The 20,294-nt window shown below is 50.4% G+C and overlaps 8 protein-coding genes across 8 annotated transcripts; 6 read left to right on the top strand and 2 right to left on the bottom strand.

Annotated features, from left to right (window-relative positions):
- The first annotated feature begins 1 nt into the window (after position 1).
- On the top strand, positions 2-2,952 carry ASPGLDRAFT_75175 (TFIIH/NER complex ATPase/helicase subunit SSL2). The gene is made up of 3 exons (XM_022549775.1): positions 2-241; positions 295-408; positions 476-2,952. Exons 1-3 carry the CDS (start codon positions 214-216, stop codon positions 2,800-2,802), a joined length of 2,469 nt encoding a protein of 822 aa, XP_022399871.1. The 5' UTR covers positions 2-213; the 3' UTR covers positions 2,803-2,952.
- Positions 2,953-3,467: 515 nt separating this feature from the next.
- On the top strand, positions 3,468-5,026 carry ASPGLDRAFT_67423 (questin oxidase family protein; the record flags this gene model as incomplete). Its single annotated transcript, XM_022549136.1, has 5 exons — positions 3,468-3,621; positions 3,674-3,976; positions 4,028-4,387; positions 4,455-4,865; positions 4,926-5,026. 5 exons carry the CDS (start codon positions 3,468-3,470, stop codon positions 5,024-5,026), a joined length of 1,329 nt encoding a protein of 442 aa, XP_022399870.1.
- Positions 5,027-5,322: 296 nt separating this feature from the next.
- Positions 5,323-6,663, top strand: ASPGLDRAFT_36625 (uncharacterized protein; the record flags this gene model as incomplete). The annotated part of the gene is made up of 1 exon (XM_022544711.1): positions 5,323-6,663. One exon carries the CDS (start codon positions 5,323-5,325, stop codon positions 6,661-6,663), a length of 1,341 nt encoding a protein of 446 aa, XP_022399869.1.
- A 259-nt stretch (positions 6,664-6,922) lies between these two features.
- On the bottom strand, positions 6,923-10,182 carry ASPGLDRAFT_48549 (glutamine-dependent NAD(+) synthetase). Its single transcript, XM_022546919.1, has 14 exons — positions 10,064-10,182; positions 9,810-9,920; positions 9,625-9,743; positions 9,418-9,568; positions 9,297-9,355; positions 9,048-9,237; positions 8,967-8,992; positions 8,820-8,911; positions 8,187-8,764; positions 7,800-8,134; positions 7,744-7,747; positions 7,619-7,661; positions 7,147-7,564; positions 6,923-7,094 (listed from the first exon to the last, which is right to left on the bottom strand). The coding sequence occupies exons 2-14, from the start codon at positions 9,836-9,838 to the stop codon at positions 6,988-6,990; spliced, it is 2,151 nt and encodes a 716-aa protein (XP_022399868.1). The 5' UTR covers positions 9,839-9,920; positions 10,064-10,182; the 3' UTR covers positions 6,923-6,987.
- Positions 10,183-10,341: 159 nt separating this feature from the next.
- ASPGLDRAFT_48548 (NAD(+) diphosphatase) lies at positions 10,342-12,295 on the top strand. Its single transcript, XM_022546918.1, has 3 exons — positions 10,342-10,559; positions 10,620-11,066; positions 11,117-12,295. Exons 1-3 carry the CDS (start codon positions 10,463-10,465, stop codon positions 11,818-11,820), a joined length of 1,248 nt encoding a protein of 415 aa, XP_022399867.1. The 5' UTR covers positions 10,342-10,462; the 3' UTR covers positions 11,821-12,295.
- On the bottom strand, positions 12,057-16,371 carry ASPGLDRAFT_26761 (uncharacterized protein; the record flags this gene model as incomplete). Its single annotated transcript, XM_022543602.1, has 2 exons — positions 12,057-15,926; positions 15,982-16,371. The coding sequence occupies 2 exons, from the start codon at positions 16,369-16,371 to the stop codon at positions 12,057-12,059; spliced, it is 4,260 nt and encodes a 1,419-aa protein (XP_022399866.1).
- A 358-nt stretch (positions 16,372-16,729) lies between these two features.
- On the top strand, positions 16,730-18,629 carry ASPGLDRAFT_173728 (putative flavin dependent monooxygenase). The gene is made up of 2 exons (XM_022542800.1): positions 16,730-17,029; positions 17,091-18,629. Exons 1-2 carry the CDS (start codon positions 16,959-16,961, stop codon positions 18,490-18,492), a joined length of 1,473 nt encoding a protein of 490 aa, XP_022399865.1. The 5' UTR covers positions 16,730-16,958; the 3' UTR covers positions 18,493-18,629.
- Positions 18,630-18,692: 63 nt separating this feature from the next.
- ASPGLDRAFT_465039 (uncharacterized protein) lies at positions 18,693-20,081 on the top strand. The gene is made up of 4 exons (XM_022546457.1): positions 18,693-19,089; positions 19,163-19,777; positions 19,845-20,021; positions 20,076-20,081. The coding sequence occupies exons 1-3, from the start codon at positions 18,853-18,855 to the stop codon at positions 19,854-19,856; spliced, it is 864 nt and encodes a 287-aa protein (XP_022399864.1). The 5' UTR covers positions 18,693-18,852; the 3' UTR covers positions 19,857-20,021; positions 20,076-20,081.
- The last annotated feature ends 213 nt before the right edge of the window (positions 20,082-20,294 follow it).

The following is a 20,294-nucleotide window of genomic DNA, read 5'->3' as shown; positions in this document are numbered from 1 at the left end:
TTTCCACTGTCATTCGGTTTGCATCTGCCCTTGCGACTAGCTTTTCAAGTCTCCTGCACTAAGCTGGCTATTGCATCTAGGCTTTCGAGGCGTGCCTGATTCACCGGCATTGCTCTACAGGCGTCGGCAGCCTGGTGAGCCTCGTCTTATCGGACTTTGAAGACGACATACCTTACCTCGAACGCCAGTCATAGCGCAATATACTCATATAGAATGCCTCCGAAACGCAAGGCGACTGAGAGTATGGCCTTTAATGCTCGTTAATAGATAAACGACGAGCTGACACTTAACTAGGCGGCCGGTCAAGGCCGTCGAAACGTCAGACGCCTATCGCGGATGGTCAGGATATCGACAGCGATGATGATTACTCCGACTATGAAGAGGATGTCAGGGAGGACAACTTGAAAAGTGCGTAGAGCAGCGCCGTTAACATCTCAAGCCAGTTGCTGACTTGATTTTGCTTGGAATGAAACAGATGTCGTCAGCAAGTTCGATCTCGAGTCGTTTAGCACCAAGAAAGGCCAACCGCACGAAGACCCGAATTTTGGATACAAAGATTTTTCGTCGCTTTCCCTGAAACCGGACCATGCGAACCGTCCCCTTTGGATCGATCCTTTGAAGGGTACCATTACCCTGGAGAGTTTCTCTCCGTTAGCACCCCAGGCGCAAGACTTTTTGACGACCATCTCCGAACCGTTATCACGACCGACCCATCTCCACGAATATCGTCTGACCGGTAACAGTTTGTATGCGGCGGTATCCGTTGGTCTGCAGCCGACCGATATTATCAACTTTTTGGATCGACTTTCGAAGACGCCGCTCCCGGATACGATCAAATCGTTTATTATCGATTTCACAAAGTCTTACGGAAAGATTAAAGTGGTTTTGAAACATAACCGTTTCTTCGTGGAAAGTACGGACCCGGCGATGCTACAAATGCTGCTACAGGATGAGGTTATTGGACCGCAGAGATTACAAGGGACGGAGGGAATCATTCAGCAGGCGGCTCCGAAAATGGGTGGCCTTGTGATTCCCGGTACGAAGGATGCCGCAGGTGTACAGCAGACGCAGCAGGAGAAGCCGGCGGAAGGCAATGGAGCGGCACCTACGGGTCGTCAAGAGGACGACCTCCTTCTCGCCATTCGCGATGACGATGATGATGAAGAGCAGGCCCAGGTCCATAGTTTTGAGATTCCTAATGAAGCGGTGGAACCGGTCAAAGCGCGTTGTCAGGCCATGGGGTGTCCCGCGTTGGAGGAATATGATTTCCGAAATGATGAGATCAACCCCAACCTCGATATCGACTTGAAACCCAACGCACGGATCCGAAACTACCAGGAGAAGAGCTTGAGTAAGATGTTCGGTAATGGTCGTGCTAAGAGTGGTATTATTGTGTTGCCGTGCGGTGCTGGCAAAACGCTGGTGGGAATTACGGCTGGTTGCACTATTAAGAAAGGAACTATCATTCTCTGTACCAGTTCCATGTCCGTGGTGCAATGGAGAAACGAATTTTTGCGCTGGTCGAACATTGACCCCGGTGACATTGCCGTGTTCACATCTGACAACAAAGAGAAATTCCGTCGGTCTACCGGCATTATTGTTTCGACATACTCAATGGTGTCTCAGACCCGGGCTCGGTCGTATGATGCACAGAAAATGATGGACTGGATCCAGTCGCGGGAATGGGGTCTCATGATTCTTGACGAGGTCCACGTCGTGCCAGCATCCATGTTCCGAAAGGTCACGTCGGCCATTGCGACGCAGAGCAAACTTGGTTTGACTGCCACGTTGCTGCGTGAAGATGACAAGATCAAAGATTTGAACTTCTTGATTGGGCCGAAGCTGTATGAAGCCAACTGGATGGAACTTGCAGAGCAAGGGCATATTGCCAAGGTCCAGTGTGCCGAGGTGTGGTGCCCTATGACAACGGAGTTTTACTCTGAGTACATGCGGGAGAAGTCCCGAAAGGCTGCCTTACTGTACATTATGAACCCTCGCAAGTTCCAGGCGTGCCAGTTCTTGATTGACTACCACGAAAAGCGCGGAGACAAGGTGATTGTATTCTCAGACAACGTCTACGCCTTGGAGCGGTATGCGCTCAAGTTAAACAAGGCCTATATTTACGGTGGTACACCGCAGAACGAGCGTCTGCGGATTCTGGAGAACTTCCAGCATAACGAACAGGTCAACACCATCTTCCTGTCCAAGATTGGAGATACGTCTCTGGATCTACCGGAAGCTACCTGCTTGATTCAGATTTCCTCTCACTATGGTTCGCGTCGTCAGGAGGCCCAACGCCTTGGACGTATCCTACGAGCCAAGCGTCGTAACGACGAAGGCTTCAACGCATTCTTCTACTCCCTTGTCTCCAAGGACACGGACGAGATGTTCTACTCGTCCAAGCGACAGGCCTTCCTGGTCGACCAAGGCTACGCCTTCAAGGTCATCACTCACCTCCAGGGCATTGAGAACCTGAACGGACTCGCTTATGCCACGCCCGCAGAACGCCGCGAGCTATTACAAGAAGTCATGCTGCAGAACGAATCATCCGCGGAAGTCGAAAATGTGACGGACGACCTTTTCGCCGCGCGCTCGGGCGGAGCCAAGGGTGCCGCGAAGAAGGGCGTCAAGCGCAGCGCAGCAACGCTCAGTGGATTGGCTGGTGGAGAAGACATGGCGTATATTGAATACAACAAGAGTCGCAACAAGCAACTCAAGGACAAGACGAGTCATCCGCTGTTCCGAAAGTGGGAGCGGGAACGCCAGAAGAGAAAACAAGGCATGGCCGATATGAATCGTTAATCGTTTATTTTTCTTTTTGGTCAACTACCAGGCTATTGTAATTTTCTGCATGTTTTATACTCAATTGCATTCGGAGTCTAGAGGTCGGGGGTTCAAACACACAAGGGAACATAAGAAGCATTGCCTTTTTTTTTTTTTTTTGAAAATTACATACCAGATTGCAGACAAATCAAAACAGTTACTTGGCATCTCAACTAATTCTCGACTCTTCAAGTTTATAGGATGTGACGTCCAGACGCGATCACCCCGGACTCCGAAAGCCCCGAACTCCGACAAGGCGGAGATCCAGGGTCTGCAGAAGTGACGTATTGGTAATCCTGGACACTCCAATGGACCGATTGCTACACAGTTTGGTTGGTTATACAGGAAGTAACATGGCTGATCATTGAATATATATATTTCCCATTGCCATTGCCCTTTACCAGACGATAAAGCAAATGCGTCTATCATCAACAACTACAAGAGCAATTACTTCTGCTGCTGCTCGCGGTCCACGAATTCCAATTTGGTCATCTCGATCCTCAACTGTTACAATTCTTCGTCCTGCACGGGCTAGGACGGCATTGCCCATTTGCAATCTGAGGAATATAGTGCCTGGAGCTCGTTTCGCTGCTACGACTACCGGTACTGCCGCTACCGCTCAACCCTTCGACATATCATCGAACATGGCTTCCGCAAAGAAGATCCAATTGTCTCCACAGACCGACACTGGAGTCTGGAGTACAGGCGTGGTAGAGGATTCTGCTCGGACAGCAAGCGAGGTTCTTCAGGAGGACTTGGAGAAGCATCATGTCTATTTCAATGACATGGGATTTCACAGTATGTCCAACACCGCAAGCCAACAAGGGCAAGTGCTAATGAGGCAAACCAGACCATATCGTCCACCATATCCTAACAATCTACGCCCTCGGTGCATCGCCAAGTGAGATTAAAGCCGCCTACGACCGAAATAAGGCCTACCAACGACCTCCGTTACCCGTGGATGAGAATGTCGTACAGTCGCTGCATGACAAGGTTAAGTTCAAGGAAAGTCTGGGGAAGCAGAAGAATTATCCGAACTTTCTGGAATTCTTCCAGGGCGAGATTGAGCAGAAGGGTGTTGAGGGGGTCTTGGGTGAATATGTGTTCTCTGGGGACGAGAATGCGGAGAGTATGTTGGCGAGGCTGTTTGGAGGTATGTTTGCCCGGTAATATATAAGGAGGCTGGTGGATGTTAACCAAACAGGACTCCTCCACCCAATTATCCACCTCGGTTTTGCAATTGAATTCAACCAGCCGGCCCTCATTGCCGAAGCGCTCGCGCAGACGGCAATCCACGAAGATTGGACCGGTCCGCGATTCCTCTGGCCGGCCGAGGAAGCTGCAGGTGGGATTGGCAAACCGGGAAAGAAGACCATGCTGCAGCTATTGAAAGAGGCGCGCGCGGATAAGAAGCTGGCGAGCTCGGTTCTTTGGGAAGACGGGAATAAACTCCGTGATGGGGTGCTCAAACGGGCACCGGAGGAGATGCTCAAATATGCTTCTCAGTATACGGTCTCTGAGGAGCAGATCCAGGAGAAGTTTGTTGAGATGGTTGATGTGTCTGGTAAGCAATTGAAATCCCCTGGACAGCTTGATGGTGAAGATGGGTGCTAATGATATTTGCAACGCAGTATACTTTAGCAGCGCCTGCCAACGCCCATCCAAAGAAGTCAAATTTGACTTCTTCTACATCCACACCGTTAACTCATCCATCTTCTACTCCAAGATCCTCGCTCTTCCATTCCTAGACACACGCACCAAGCTCCGTCTCCTTGAATGGAAAGGACGCATGGACCTTTTAATGTACATCTCCCGCAACGCACCCGAGCTCTACCTCGACGAAATCACAAGATACCCTATTAAGAGTGACTGGGACACCATCATTACCCAGAGCAACCGCCATCCCCACGATGACGGACATTTGTCTAAGCTAGTGCGGGCACTCAGGAATGCGGAGAATATCTGCCGGCCGTATGAGGGACAGGAGAAGGAGCGGGGACTTGTGATCACGGGGGATAGTTGGTTGAAAATTGGGAATATGGGTAAGTTACACTCTCCACTTCCTGTTATGACTCGTGAAAATTGGTGCTGACCGGTTGTAGTTAGCGATTCGGTCAAGGGCAAGGGGGAGACGACCATGTGGATTCGATCGACGGGCTTCGATGAGGCTTGGGAGCAGTTTGACGATAGGGCAAGACTTTAGGTCATTGATTGTGCAATGAAGAGCTATTCTGATACCGCGATATTTTTCATCTGATGCCCTAGTTTGCAAATGAGATACTCCAGTACCAATATCCATTTTGGCATAGCATATCTCAGTTCCTGACAAGAACGACTGTTTGCAGGGTTTGCACTGTATGAGATCAGCATCACGTGGTGATAGCCGAGTGGGGCATCCCAACAGCTTCAATAAGATCATTCCCCAACATTCATTGAAGAAGAAACTTCTTTGAAATAAGACGAAAATCTCTCTAATCGCCGAAACTACAGCACTACACAATGGCACCCGACGACGACACAAACCGCAACCAAACACCCTCGAATAGCAACACTTCCCCTCGGAGTACCCGGCAATGGCCGGATGACGATAACCCCTTCGTTGCATTCCGCCGCTACGCAGACGAGCAGATCTCCTCCATGCTGCAATCCATCATGGGCCTCCCATCAATGGTCACTCCACCAGTACCAAACCGATGGAGCATCTTCGCAGATGACTCTTACGACAATGTGCGTGCGAGACGACCCGAGGAAAACAGTAACCCGGAAGATGGCGCATTGTCCAGACAAGGCGATTCTCTCGATGCGTACCGCTACTGCAACCGCTGGTGGAACGGATTTGTTGGGTTCCCGGGTTTCTGGCGGTCTGATTTCGATGATGTTTTCCCGTTTGGGTCCCGGTTTATGCTTCCGTTTTTTACCTCGTTTGATGAGGGATTCGATGATACTGCCTCTTGGCCCGGGGCATACCTGCTATTTAGTCCGTACTCGCCGTTGAATCTGGAGGGTTCTTCTCTGGGAGGGCAGCATGAGGGCGGTGTTTTCTCCTCGCTCGTGTCGTCTTTGAGGCCTGGCTGCAATAGGGGTGCTGTGGAAAACAACGCCGAACCCCGCTGGCACGAGGCGTTCGAGGATCTTGTGCGATTGGAGAATGGACAACAGATGCTGGAATGGGAGTCTGAGGCCGATGCAGTGAGCAAGAAGGAGACTGGGATGGACTGGTTGAAAGGAATGATTCAACGGGGCAGTCTGGGTGACGGATGGGAGTGGCAGCAGGCAGACGATAACCCTAATAATGGATATGTCATGCTCGAACGGGGCCAGCTCCCTCGTCCGTCTGAGCGGGGTGCTGAGACTGAGAATGTGAAGAAGGATGATATAGGCCTAACTAAGCAGGATCTGTATGAGCATTTCCTGGAAGGCCTTGAGAGACGCGAGCGCGAGTTCTCCAGGATTTTTGATGAAAGTCGTACCTTGCGCTTCCTTTTGGGAGACCCTCGACGCAAAGAGGAGCTTCTTGAACGTCAGCGCAGACTCCCAGAGGAGGCTGACAACCGGACCGTGACTGGCGAAACCAACAAGACCCATGCCTCAGAGCTCTCTCAACCCCTCTCGACAGAACAAGCCAAAACCGAACCCCGTGTGGTCTCCACGCACACAAACACAAGGCGAAACCGCATGGCCGACGGATCCATCCACACAAAGACCGTCAAGACGCAACGTTTCTCCGACGGACACGAAGAAACCAACGAGTCCATCGATGTTGCTAACTCGCCCGAGCAACGTTCCACCGCTGACCAGAGCGGTGAACAGAGCTCCAACGAGGGCTGGTTCTGGCGGTGATTTAATGATATATGCCGTATTTAATATTTGATTGAATGTTTCTTGAGCGTGGGGGTTTTGGTTAGGGGGCGTTTTTAATTACACAACGATCTATACGGTTGACGACGTATAGACTCGAAGAAAATGAATACATCTTAATAAATTTACCTGAGCTGCTTCTACTCCAACAGTCCATCATAGCATATCGTAGATAAGAACTTTTCCATCAATGCAGGAGAGGCTTTTTTTTTTTTTTTTTTTTTTTTTTTTTCATCAGAGACCCAGTAGTATAATCTTTATTCTATTTTTTTTTTTAAAAAATCTTGGATTGAAGCTAATACCAATCTAGTCTTCCTTGACGTTCTTCTGCACCTTCCCAGCAGTCCAGCCCTTAGATTCCCAGTACTTGACACTGTCTTCCATCTTCTTGTATGCCCACGTAAACGAGGGATCTGTTCTAGTCAGTTCCACCGTAGTATTTGCACAGGAAAGAATAGAACTTACACAAGAACTGTCTCAAATCATGCCTATTATCCTCGGGCGAATACTGCTCCGCGTGATAACTCGGCGTCAAAACCGTCATCTTATGCCGGTTAATGGCATAGTTATAGAAGAAATGCCGAGTCTTCTCATAAATCTCCCTGGGGCTGTACTCGTTACCCCAGAGATGCAGCAACTTTTCGTACATCGTCCAGGGCCCCGCCTTTGCGATCTTGCGCAGGTATCCGAATGTCGAGAGCTCGGCGTAGGTAACGCCCATGTCTGCTTCGTCGGATTGGACGTAGGTGGAGGTGATAGGCTCGAGTTCGGCGGTTGGGGTGGCGTGGAGGAATTCGTCAAGGACGGGGACTTCGAAGTTGTCGCGGGCCCAGGCGATGAATTTTTTGAGGTCGACTTTGCTTATGGAGCCAATGGGGTTGAGCTGAAGGGTTAGATTAGCATTAATATCTTGACAGAAGGCTTAGGATGGGCTTACGTCTGCGCTACTGGCATCGTACTTGGTCAGGTAGCCACGCAAGCTGAAACGGTCAGTGATTGAGAACATCATACAAATGGAGGACTTGGGGGTTACGAAGGCTTCTTAAGGGATATTCTACATACCATTCTGCAGTAATGTTAGCAAGTATCTTTAGAGGTAAAGGAAGAGAAGAACATACCATCAACGTTGGACGATGCCAAAACAAGTAATCCACCACCTCCTGGGCGCTGGCGAACGGTGGGAAGCAAAGACGCAAACAAGTACGACAGGACCATTCTCAAACGAGCCTGCACATTTTGTAAAGCGGCATTCTCAGCCCTCCCACCGCCGTGGACCTTGAAGCGAGGCTGGAAATTGGTGACAACACTAAAGAGGTTCGTCAAGGCGGTTACAATGGTATCGAAGTTGAAGTCAATGTGGTAGGATCCGATATCCGTGGAGAGTGTCTTGGATCGTTCTCTTGTTTCCTTGCTTGAGTTCTGCGTACCCATGTAGCTGGTGCAGAAGATGCGGCTAGTAAGATGTCAGTGAAGTTCAATTCCAACATAAGAAAGTAGGACCATACTTGCAGAGTTCCTGGCTCGTGCTAGGAAGCCAGGTCGAGTCCTCGGGCTCAGCGCAGAGCCTGCGAGCGTCTTTAATCACTTGTTCATTCCCTTGACCAATTGCTTTAATGACCTCCCTACACATAGAGTGTACAATGACAGCTGTAGCACAACTGTCAATACCGCCACTCAGTGGAAGGAAGAACCCAACAGCACCGCTTCTTCGAAGATAGTCCCATAGCCAGCATGCGGGACCAAGAGCAATCTCTTCCTCTGGGGCATGGTAGCGCGGCTTGAAAGGTTCAGATGGTGAAAGGCTTGGTTCAGCATCCTCGTCCTGGCGTGAGAGTCTTGTGTCCAGATCGAGACGAATATAAGGAGGCTGTCTCGCTGCTTGCATGCCGCGACTAATGCTGGAGCGGTGCGTCCGGACCTCTTCGATATCAACGGTAGCAGTGACGACTTCCACGTCATTAAGAGAGAACTGGCTTCCCTGAGCCACAATGTCGCCGTTGATCACAATCATTGCACACCCGTCATAGTAGAGCCGATCACCGTCACAGCCTTGTTGGTTGGCATACAAGTAAATACCTCCACTCTACAGATATCGTTAGCCTGGTCATGGAGAACACAATTGGAAAACAAGACCTTACCTGTTTTGTAGCTTGTGAAATCAAGTTGACACGGGTATCAAGTTTTCTGAGTTCGTGGTGACTGCCCGACGAGTTCGAGATGATTTCCACACCTATAAAACGTGAGTACGATTGAGATGCAAATGCAACACGGGAAGCAAGCCATACCCGCAAGGCCATATGGAATGTGAGGGCTGATCAACGAGTTAGTAAAGCCGTGTCGCTTACAGTCTGAATACATGTGCATACCCGTTTGGTGTAAACAGCTCTTCGCAAGTCTCCAGACCCAAGCAAGTGTCCCGTGTGCTGATGACTGCATCGCCAAAGGGAACCTTGTACTGCCCAGTGATTTTACCCACAATTCGTTCCAGGTAGTAATCTTCGATTTCTTGGGGACGCTGCCAAGGGGTGAAATGTCTGAACTCGCGGTAGTTTCCGTCTAATTAGGAAAGCATCATTAGCAATCAATTGGAGTGATAGTGGTGGGCTTGTACAAACCATTGGCAAGCCACATCTTAGGGCGAATCAGGACGATCTTGCGGTTGTAGAAGATCACGCTTGATAGAGCAAATCTCGTCAGTATCCGGGATCCCAAGACTAGAGTCGAGCGTTTACCCACCGACAGTTGTAGTGCACGTTCCTGTGACGAACAGGCATACCCACGTCGACCACGATATCCTGGCAATCGGGGTGGTCGATGATGCGAGCAAACATCTCCCAAGAGTGCAAGAACGTATCGCCTTCTAAGAAAGCATCCAACGCGCCATATCCTGCACAATGTCAATGCGACGTCCGCGCCATATTCCATATCAACCTTTGTTCATACCGGTAATCTCGAGCTCTGGACCAACCCGCAGAGTCGCACCGGCTGCCTTGGCCTGGCGGATACTCTCAATGATGCGCTCTGCATTTCCCTCAAAGTCAAGAGCCCATTGGTTGAGGGAGCTATAGCAGTTAGTCAATGAGGATTTGTGAGGAGATGGCTAGTCAAGTGGATTCGGGGTTGCGCACCAGGTTGCGAGAGTGACTAGGTGACCCATGGTGGATAACCCGTGATATCGACCAGTCCGCACGGTTAAATATATTCAATTCCTAAGGTCGGCGCTTGGTAGACTTTATTAGCTGAGGATTGAAAAGGGTTAGCAATCACGACCGCTGAATAAAGAAAACCCGGCACGCAAGCACCCCGCACCGGAGGAAGTTGAGGGTATATTCCGTGAAGAATAGCAGATGAGCCCAGAGAACATAACGGGACATTAACTTACCAACACCAGCTGTATATCCTTATCGAAAAGAGAGGATGCGATATTCTGCTGTTTTTTCTGCTTCTCGTTCTGATAAGAGAATTGGAGACTGGAATGACGTAGATCACGTGTGTGGGGAGCTGCCCCTCCAGTGTCAGCGCATTATCATTAATTACAACAGTTTCCTGCAACTCTGGGCCGTAAAATTGTATTCCGAATACATCGGAACGCAGCCCGGCTGATTAATGCGCTCTCCTCGGCCCTGGAATTTGGCTTCAATCACGACTTTCTCCTTTTCATCTTTCCATATACAGCTTTGTACAGAAATTTGGTTCCTTATATAGAATCTGCTTTGGTGTTTATTTGTGCATATCTCTTTTTTATTCTGTGTCTTGCGTCTAGCTTCCTTACAGTGACATTATGAGCACTTTCCCCCAGATCCCCACGCCTGCCCATACGCAAGCCGAATCAATGTTGTCTCGACATTTTGGAAGGGAGACTGTGAATTATTTCTCCAGTATGAGCGCCTGTACCACCCGGGAAGCATGTGCGAATCGTGTACTAACTATGCTGCCAGGCTCCCCGCTGAACCGGTTGTCCTTCTTGCGCACGGAATATTCGTTTCTCTCGGCTGCATTGAAACACCCTTCCACTCGTTTTGTTCTCTTGAATAGCCTTGCGCCGTTGACCAAGACGCCCTCTGAGCTATACCTTGCCCCGTATACGGATGTGCGCAAGTTGGTGCCCGAGGATCTCTATGACCAGTCCGAAGAGGAAACGATCAAGAACTTCGACTCCCGCAAGACGAATCCGCATGTCATTTTCCTCGGAATGGACGAGAGCCGGAAGGCTGACAGCCTGACCTGGAAGATATACTCCGGGACACCGTACTTTGCCGTGGATGTGACCCCCAAGGGGTCCGAAGAGCAGCAGACCCACGCAAAGGATGTCATCAGCGCCTTGGAAGCAAAGGGATTGAGTTTCCTTCAAACTAGGGTGGTCATGACTCTTTCTGCCGATGAAGGTCCGTCCACATTCTCAATTCTGAGTTGATGACCTGCTCACATACTTTAGCTGCCATTTACGCACAAGCCCGCGCGCTCGCTGACTGGAACACCCGGAACAGTTTCTGCGGTACCTGCGGCAGCCCTACCCTCTCCGTAAACTCCGGAACCAAACGTGCCTGCCCACCAACGGATGCTGCTTTCGCAGCCCAAGGAAAGTCGCCAGAGAAGCCAGTCTGCAACACACGTACTACTATATCAAACCTGTCCTTCCCGCGTACTGACCCAACCATCATCGTCGCTGTCCTTTCCTCTGACGGTAAGCGGGTTCTGCTCGGCCGCTCCAAGCGTTTCCCACCGAACTGGTACTCGACATTGGCCGGTTTCATCGAACCTGCAGAGTCAATCGAGGATGCCGTTCGGAGAGAGGTGTGGGAGGAGGCGGGCGTGCAGCTTTCGCGCGTTGTCATCCACTCATCGCAGCCGTGGCCCTACCCGGCTAATTTGATGATCGGAGCAGTGGCACAATGTAGCGATCCAGCTCATGAAACGATTTGCTTGGAACACGACCCGGAGCTTGAAGATGCACGGTGGTTCGAGGTTGAGGAGGTCGAGGAGGCTCTGAGAGTAGGAATAAGTCCTTTGGGTGTGGAGGCTGGTCCTGAATATAAGGAAGGTGGCTTGCGACTGCCACCTCCGACGGCCATCGCCAATCAATTGATTAGAACAGCCGTTAGGGCTGAATATTTCGTGCCAAACAACGCGAGAATTTAGATAGTGTACAGACAGCGAATAGACCTTGTTGCGCTTTGCATGGATTTGTACTCCTGAAGGAAATCAGGGAAGTTGTTTTGAAATAGCGTCATCAAGGTCCTCTAACGGATTAAACCCAAGAATACATTGTTAGCAAAGTTATTCCTAAAAGGAATTCAGAATTATTGAAAGTTAATAGGTACATAATGGTATCCAAATGCATCAAGACAGAAGAGCCCGGACCAGCTCTCCGTCCACTAAAGATGCGCATAAACAGTCCCATCCCTGAGCTCATGAATACTCTCCGGATCCGACGGCGACCCAATCTCAGTATACCTCCTCCCATCCCTCAACTCATGAATAGTGATCCTCCGATGCGACTTCCTCCCCCGTCGATCCCTCCGAGTTGAGTCACGACGCCCCTCACGGCCCGGAAAATCATCAAGACTAGCGGTATCACTAGCCGCAACACTACTCATAGGCGTCATTTCCCTGCTGGCTTCCACGATTGATGCTTGTAGCTGGTTATCCACGATCATAGCTGCGCCGTCTGACTGGTACCAGTCGCGAAGGTAGGATACGTGGGTGCGTTCTTCGTCGTCGTATTCAACTGGTGGGCCGGTCATTTGTGCTTCATCTTGGGAAGGGCTGAAAACGGCCCATGCGCTTGTATCGGAGGAGACAAGCATCATGTAGTGATTGAAGCTCTTGACTTTGAAATTGCGGAGCAGGATAATGTCGCCTTCGGATACGGAGGGGAGGGCTTCGAGGTGAGGGCGGAAGATTTGTGCGGTGAGCGTGGTGCCGACCATGGAGGGATCGGTGAGGTATAGTGTCAGTGAGTAGTCTTTGTTCCCAGACGCGGAGTGGATTATGGGAGATGTTTCGGATACGACGGAAACCGCATCGATTAGGGCATCGAAGTGGTCGACGAGAGTAGAGAGAGGCGCGTAGTAGGAGTGTTTGCTGCGGAGCCCGGGATAGCGACGATCTGGGCCTGCGGGGTGCTGGGTATAGCTATCTGATTCTTCAATTGATTCGCGAACGCGTGTTTCATCTTGTAGCTGTAGTTGAAGGGAGGTTTCTTCGTTTGCGGCTTCCTGCGCTTCATCCGCTGCGTATTCGTTGGCTTCGGCCCACTCGTGTTGAGAGATTGAAGCGGAAGGAGACCTAGGTTCTTGCTCTTCCTGGGCTCGAACATCGTCCACTGTGTATTCGTTGGCTTCGGCCCATTCATGTTCGGAGACTGAAGCGGAACGAGATCTGGGTTCCTGCTCCGTGGTTGGCAGTACATTGTTCGCTTCTGGGACGTCGGGCGCTTCGACCATTGCCTCGTCATCCTCTGCCAGAATCTCAGCTTGTTCGTGTGAGGGCGCCCGATCCTGAGATGTGATAGCTTTCTCGTTTATAGAGTAGTTTTCGAAACCCTGATGGCTATATTCGGTTTCCACAGTATCATCCGTTTGTCGGTCATGGACCGAAAGACCCGAGGGTTCAAATGTCTCAGTAGTAATAGTCGTAGTGTCATGCCCAACTCGTGGAGATCTGGCGCCATCGTACCATAACCCAGAGTCCTTATCTTGATCCAACTCTACTGTCCTCGAGGGCTCTTCAAACCTAACTTCACCCTCTTCGACTTCTTGCCTTCCACTCGAACCGACGTCATCTCGGATGGTTTCAGATTGATACGAGGCGGCTCCAGGAGTCGTTTCTCGAGGGGTATGCGTACAAGGATTTTCATGAAGATCCTGTTCGGAATACTGCCGAAGGTCTTCTGTAACTTGTGCTTCCTCATGATGTTTTCCAGCGGCTGACTCGTCGACGTCAGGGCATGTCACTATTTCATATTCAGCTGAAGTTGTGGCTTCAACATCCTGTTTACCATGCTCTCGTTCGTCCTGCTTCTGCTCGTCCTCTGCTAGGCTGCCTTGCTCCTGGTCATCACTGGTCGGCTCTGCTACTTGCTCATTTTCGGTCCGGCGTGTCCGTTCAACCATTTTAACTTGGTCAGCCCGTTCTTCATCTCTCATTGCTTCCTCTTCGGCCGACTCTTCTTCTTCCTCAACGTAGTGGCCCTGCTCATCACCCCTCGCTGATCCAACTCCAGCCGGTTCTTCCTCATCCATGCTGTAGTCATCCTCATCGTCATCCTCAACATAGTGGTCTTGACCGCCATCTTTCACTGTTTCTTCTTCAGCCGCTACTTCTTCGTCTTCAACGTAGTCGTCCTCGTCCTCAACGTGATGGTCTTTTTCATCATCATATTCTCTCTCAGCCATAACCTCATCTTCACCTTCCTCGTCAGAAGTCCAATCCTCTTCCTCTGCGTGGCTTTCATCGTCAGACTGTTCTTGGTCAGAAGCAGGCTGTCCTTGTATGGGAGGTGCGCGCGTCCGTGCTTGGGAACTCGCATCGGGCTGTTCGTCTTCGTCATCACTGTCCAGAACAATGATTTCTGGTTGGGTATTATTTTGTGGAGGCTGAACTTGATACTGCTCGTCGTCTGATTCTGATTCTGAATCGACATCGTCTTCGTCGTCATTCTCATACACATACCCAGATTCGTAATCCCCTTCAGATGCCTCTTCGTCATCCATCTCTTCGTCTTCTTCATTCTCATCCTCGTCCTCAACATCCACCTCTTCATCTTCTTCAATATGATGACGTTGGTCCTTTGACTCGCTATAGGCTTCTGCTTGCGATTGAGCGGTTTTATTGGGACTTTCCGTGCTGTCTGTTGCATACTGTCCATTATGTAGTTCATGACTCCGCATGTCGATAGCTTGGTTGGCACGAGCTCCTTCCTCTTCATCATCTTCTTTCTCTTCTTCGTCGTCTTCTTCACTTACATTCTCGCTTTCTCCCTCTATTTCTTCAACGCCACTCTCTTCATCCGACGCCTCTTCCTGGGAATCCTCATCGTCTTCCTCATCATCCTCACTCTCGTGTTGTTTATTAATCAATGGATATTCTGCGTCCTCCATTTCAACATCTTCCGGGGGTTGAATTGCAATGTGCTCAATATGGGGCTCTTCCTCTACGGGAGCCTCCATGTTGGGAGATGGGGATGGTTCATTTTGGTGGACATCTGTGGCGGCTGTTTCATGTCGTTCATCAGACTGAACATCATCTTCTGTTATTAAATCCCCTGGCTCGGGGGTAGCACTTGCTATTGGATCTTCGGGAGCAGTCTCGTGGAGAGATACGGCGGCACCCTCATGTGTTGTCTGAGGAACAGGCGCACCAATTGTTTCTGTTTGGGTAATCTGTGTCCGCGTTTCAACATTTTCTTCGACTCTTGTGGACTCATATTGCGTCGCTGTTGTACTTTGCTGGGGTGCTGAAAGTTGCGCAATAGTAGCAGCTGCTGACGAGAAGTAGCCTTGTCGGTTATCTGCAGAAACAAGCGGAGACGGTACCGGAAGACCAGGAGACGGGATAGGAAGCAAACGTGGAGTATCCATTGGAATATGTAAGCCATTGACATGGAATCCCTTCTCATGAGCTTCACGGGCAACCTCTGCAGCTTTAGCCGCATCTTGCTCGGCCGGTTGTTCCACATCGGCGCTAGGTTCAGAAGTTGGTCGATCAACAGTTATTGCTGTATCCTCAGTAGTCGTAACAGGAATTGCCTCTGCGCCTGGTGAAGAGCCTGTTGTAATCAGCGTTTCTTGAGGCGCCCCGACAACTTCGGCTGTATTTTCCTTGTCAACCTTCGATTCCGGCTCTAGCTGTCCCGGCTCTGGCTCGGATTCGATTTCATCCTCAAGTTCCTCTGTCCAATCCACTGGGCTACCCTTCTCGTCAGGATCCGCAGGCTCATCAATGAAGCGCCATTCGCTGCTTCGCATGCTGAACCTGGGACGTTTTCTGCCTTTCCCCGGAACAAACCCATCTTCTTCTGCGAAAGGATCAAGCCTCGAATTAACACCGAACGACGCGCGGGAACGCTGGAAGAAAGCCGGAGACGTCCAAGATCCCAAACCACCAGTCGCGATATGTTCCCCAGGTCGTGTTCGGCTAGGCACAGGTGTAACAGGAGGTGCGGGTTCTTCTTCGATGCGCTGCGCAGGTTCGACGGGAGTGTCAACTTTCACGGTTGCGTAATGGTTCGACGAACGAGAAATCTAGTAGCAGTAGTCAGTAATCATACGAAACCCAAGTATCTTAATCCGCATGTACCTCAAGGTGCACGCGATTATCAAAGTGCACATCCCAAGCCACATATCGGCCTGGTGTCTGGGTCGCGGTTTCATTCTTATCCAGCCTGGACCCTGCTAGGCTAAGCACAACCTCATCGCCAATTCCAACCCGGGTCTCCGCGACCTTCTCTGCTACAAGTCCATGAAGCACCACTTTGACTTGTCCATTGGAGCGCCGGAGACGGAAATCGGGATCCGCCAACAGGAAACTGAACGCCTTGGTCGAGGACGAATAGGGCCACACCAGGGTTACTGTAGCGCGAATCGAGCTTTCCGATAAACGATCGAGGTCCGGGTTTATTTGCGCAATGGGAATCGTGGTTGGATGCCCGGGGTCTGAGCTCGGAGGTTGGTCGTTATTGGTGTCCATGATTGCGGGCGCGACGAAGTTTGCACATGTCCTCCTATCGTCGCATTTCCGAAAAAGGCCAATGAAGAGTGTAGGCCGGCTTTAATTCGTGAGACAAAAGGCTGAAGCTGAGCCAGCAGGCGCTGTGGTTTGTTGCAGGCTCAACGACGCGTTTTCTGTCAGGTTAACTTGCATCACCGAAAGACGTTTTGGTATGGCGATGTAATATTGCAGGTATCGGAGATAATAATGCGGGCTGATAATGTATCCGTATGTAATAGGATTACACTAATGTGCCTCAGGCACTAGTAGATAACTATAGTTAACTAACAGCAATATAAAATGCTTTTGCAATCGAATGCCTGCAATGGCGAATCCCATATGAATTGATTATTCTCTCCTTCACTCGCTGATATTCTCTTATCTCGCGCCAAAAGACTTCAATCACCTCATTACTTACCTTTCACATGCCATCCTCCGCACCCCGCAATCTTCTACACTGCAACTCTCTTATATCTGTTGCTACCCTCGTTGCCAGCCCCGGGACTGATTGAGAAGACATAGTCGTCCCATCGTATGTACGAGATAAGGTCTCTCTGTTTCCGACTATGACAGTATCCAAGCAAGTCAGCCGAATCGCGGTCATTGGTGCTGGTCCCTCCGGTCTCGCCGCAGTCAAGTATGGAGTCCCGGATCCCATTCTAGACGGGGTACATGAGTACCCGCTGACAAGATTCCAGATATCTCCTCGCTGAGAAATGCTTTGATAAGATTGATGTCTTCGAGAAGAGGAGCGCCGCTGGTGGTGTGTGGAATTACTCCCCCGGGGCACTGAAGAAGGAACTGTCCACTCCGGTACCACAACTCAATCCGAATGGGCCGCTTGAGGATCCCTTCTGGAGTCAAACGGGTCCAAAGGACGGGGCAAGCGAGGTGACATTTGTCTCCCCCGTTTATGACACGCTAGAAGCGAACCTGCCCAAAGAATTGATGCGATTCTCGGATAAGCTATTTCCTGATGAGGAGCAGGTTCTCCCGAGGCACTCGGTGATCAAGAAATATCTACATGGATATGCAGAGGATGTGAAAGACTTGATTCAGCTGGAGATTCAAGTACAAGACTTGAGACCAAATCCTTCCGGCGCCAATGGCTGGGCGTTGACGACAAGGAATTTGCGCACCGGAGACGATAAGACGGACTCTTACGATGCCGTGGTCGTTGCCAGTGGTCACTACGATGTCACCTATCTGCCAGACATTCCCGGCATTCGAGAATGGAATAAGGCGTATCCCAAGATCATATCTCATTCCAAGCACTATGACTCGCCACCGATCTTCCGTGATAAGAAGGTCGTGGTAGTAGGGAGCTCTGCGTCTGCGATTGATATTGGTGCTCAGATAAGCGAAGTCAGCAAGGGGAAGCTGCTGGTTTCAGAGCGTTCAGAGTCTTACTTGCAGCCGCCTCCAACTGCCGATAAAATCTATTTCCCTGAGATCGTGGAATTTTTACCGTCAGCCAACCATGACCGGGCCATTCGGTTTGCAAACGGTCAAGTTGAAAGTGAAATCGATGCAATCGTGTTCTGCACCGGCTATCTATACTCGTTTCCCTTCTTGTCTTCGCTTGACCCGCCTGTCATCACCGATGGTCGCAGGACAGTAAATACATACCAGCACCTTTTCTATACATACAACCCGACCCTGGTGTTTCCTCTCTTGACACAGAGGATTGTACCATTCCCGTTTGCTGAAAGCCAGGCGGCAGTCTTTGCCCGTGTCTGGTCTGGCCGCCTTAGCCTTCCCTCACAGGCTGAGATGATAGCCTGGGAAAAAGACTTGATTGCCGAGAAAGGTAATGGATCTTTCTTTCATTATCTACCATACCCACAAGATGCGGATAATATCGACCTACTTTACAACTGGGCCGCGAGTGCTGAAAAGCGCCCTGGGCTGGCCAATGACGGAGCCGGGAAGCTGCCCCCTCTGTGGGGAGAGAAGGAAAGATGGTTGCGATGTCACTTCCCGGACATACGGAAGGCATTTATCGAGCAAGGCGAGGCTAGACGGAACATCAGAAGCGTTGCTGAACTCGGTTATGGCTATGAACAGAGGAATGAACGAGAGCAAGAGTCTAAACTATAGACTACAGTCGCGAACATTATTATATAGATACAGCCACATAGTATACGTATATGTTATTGATTATAGAGCAATTTAGAAATCAGATACAAATTCGAGAGCTACTGGCATAGGGCAGATAACGCGCTTATCACGTGCGGGCGATCATCCCGCAGCTCTTCCGTCAACTGAGCTGTCGTGCATCTTGACAACTTCCCCCATACATTCACAACTCCAGTGACTTCTTTCGGTGTGGTGCCCTGGTTTGGCTCCGGATTGATTCACTCAAATCTATGTATACATTATAATAGCCAGCTTCTCTATTCGTTTCCCGTTCTCCATCATGGACTACCTCGCCTCGGCCGTGCTCTCTGACCGCGCATAATGTGGCGCAAACGTAAAGCGTCCTCTGTACCAGCGCGTTATACAGACGAACCCAGAAGGAAGCGATTAAGAAACAACCTTATCATATCATCCAGCGAAGACGAGGAAGAAAACGAGACCGAAGAGAGCGAAAACGAAGACAGTGGAAACGACGAGGAGTGGGATATCAAGTGCATCCTTGACGAGACCGATTCGCAATACCTGATTGACTGGGAAGGGCCCTGGTCGCCAACCTGGGTGGGTTTGAGATGAAAAGCGCTCGTTTCCGTGGAGTCCATTCACTCGCTGACTTTACGCGCCTGGCGATTAGGAACCGAAAGACAACGCCAACGACGTCGCAGTCAAGGTTTGGGAGGATATAAAGAAACAGAGAAGCAGTCGGACAAGAGCCCCATCATCGCCGCCTTTGCAAGCGCATTCACCGTCGTCATCGTCGTCAACGTCGGACACCCCCAGCCAGAGCTCCGTGATCGAAATCGAGAACACCGAGCCCGTTGAATGCGAAGTACAACAACCGATCCAGCAGGATATTCCTTACCCGCGAAGCCAACGACAAGCTTCTCCCCTTTTCGTACCGTTTGACGCTGCGTCGTCAGACGAAGAGGATATTCCTCTAGTCCGCTCGCCAAAAACGAGAGCACTGCTTCTCAGCTCATCGCAACGGGCCCCATCCAGTTCCAGAGTCGTCCCGTCATCCACCCAACAGTCCCGCAGCATCCCCGTGTTCGAGTACGTACGAAAATCTCCGATCCCGCAGGAATTCATACTACCCGGCGAGTCGAAAGAGACCCCCCTGAACATTTCGCAGACAACAAGCATATCTGAAGGTGCTCTTTTTGTGCCAGGGGGTGACAACGAACCGCGCTCCGATAGTCTGTGCGTTCCTGAGACAGACCAACAGCCACAAAGGATAAAAGAAGTCGGAGTACGTGAAAAGGCCAATCTTAACAGGTCGCCTTTCCCAGAACGAACAACGTCTAAACCTGGTAAAGAATTTGAGATAGCCGAGACACCACCTGCCTTGTTGGCCGCTCCGCAAACCCAGAATACACCATCCCGCTCATTTCGTCCTCAGGGAAGGGACACTGGATTACAAGCTCCAACGCAGTCAATAAACATCCAGTCCAATTTCTCTCAAACCTATTTATCCAGCGGTACTACATCATCAGGTTCGTGCTTCCCACCCAATATATTTGTCTGGTTGCTGATTCATTTATGTTAAGAAACATACTCATTCCACACGACTATCACTGCTGCTCGCACCAGACACGCCTCGACAATACCAGAATCAGTTGTACCGAGCCAAATTCAAGGTTCAACAGATATACGTTCGCAGGCTGGAAACCGCAGGTCTTTGCCCACCTGTGATACCCGTCCGGGAAATCCACAAATCAATACAATGGACGGCCAAAGCCAAAGCCCAAGGGCAACTCCCACCGGTA

This window comes from Aspergillus glaucus (genome assembly GCF_001890805.1).
Source record: "Aspergillus glaucus CBS 516.65 unplaced genomic scaffold ASPGLscaffold_13, whole genome shotgun sequence".
NCBI classification, from domain to species: Eukaryota; Fungi; Ascomycota; class Eurotiomycetes; order Eurotiales; family Aspergillaceae; genus Aspergillus; species Aspergillus glaucus.
Note: the sequence above shows the minus strand (reverse complement) of the source record. Positions and strands in the feature narration are given on the sequence as shown.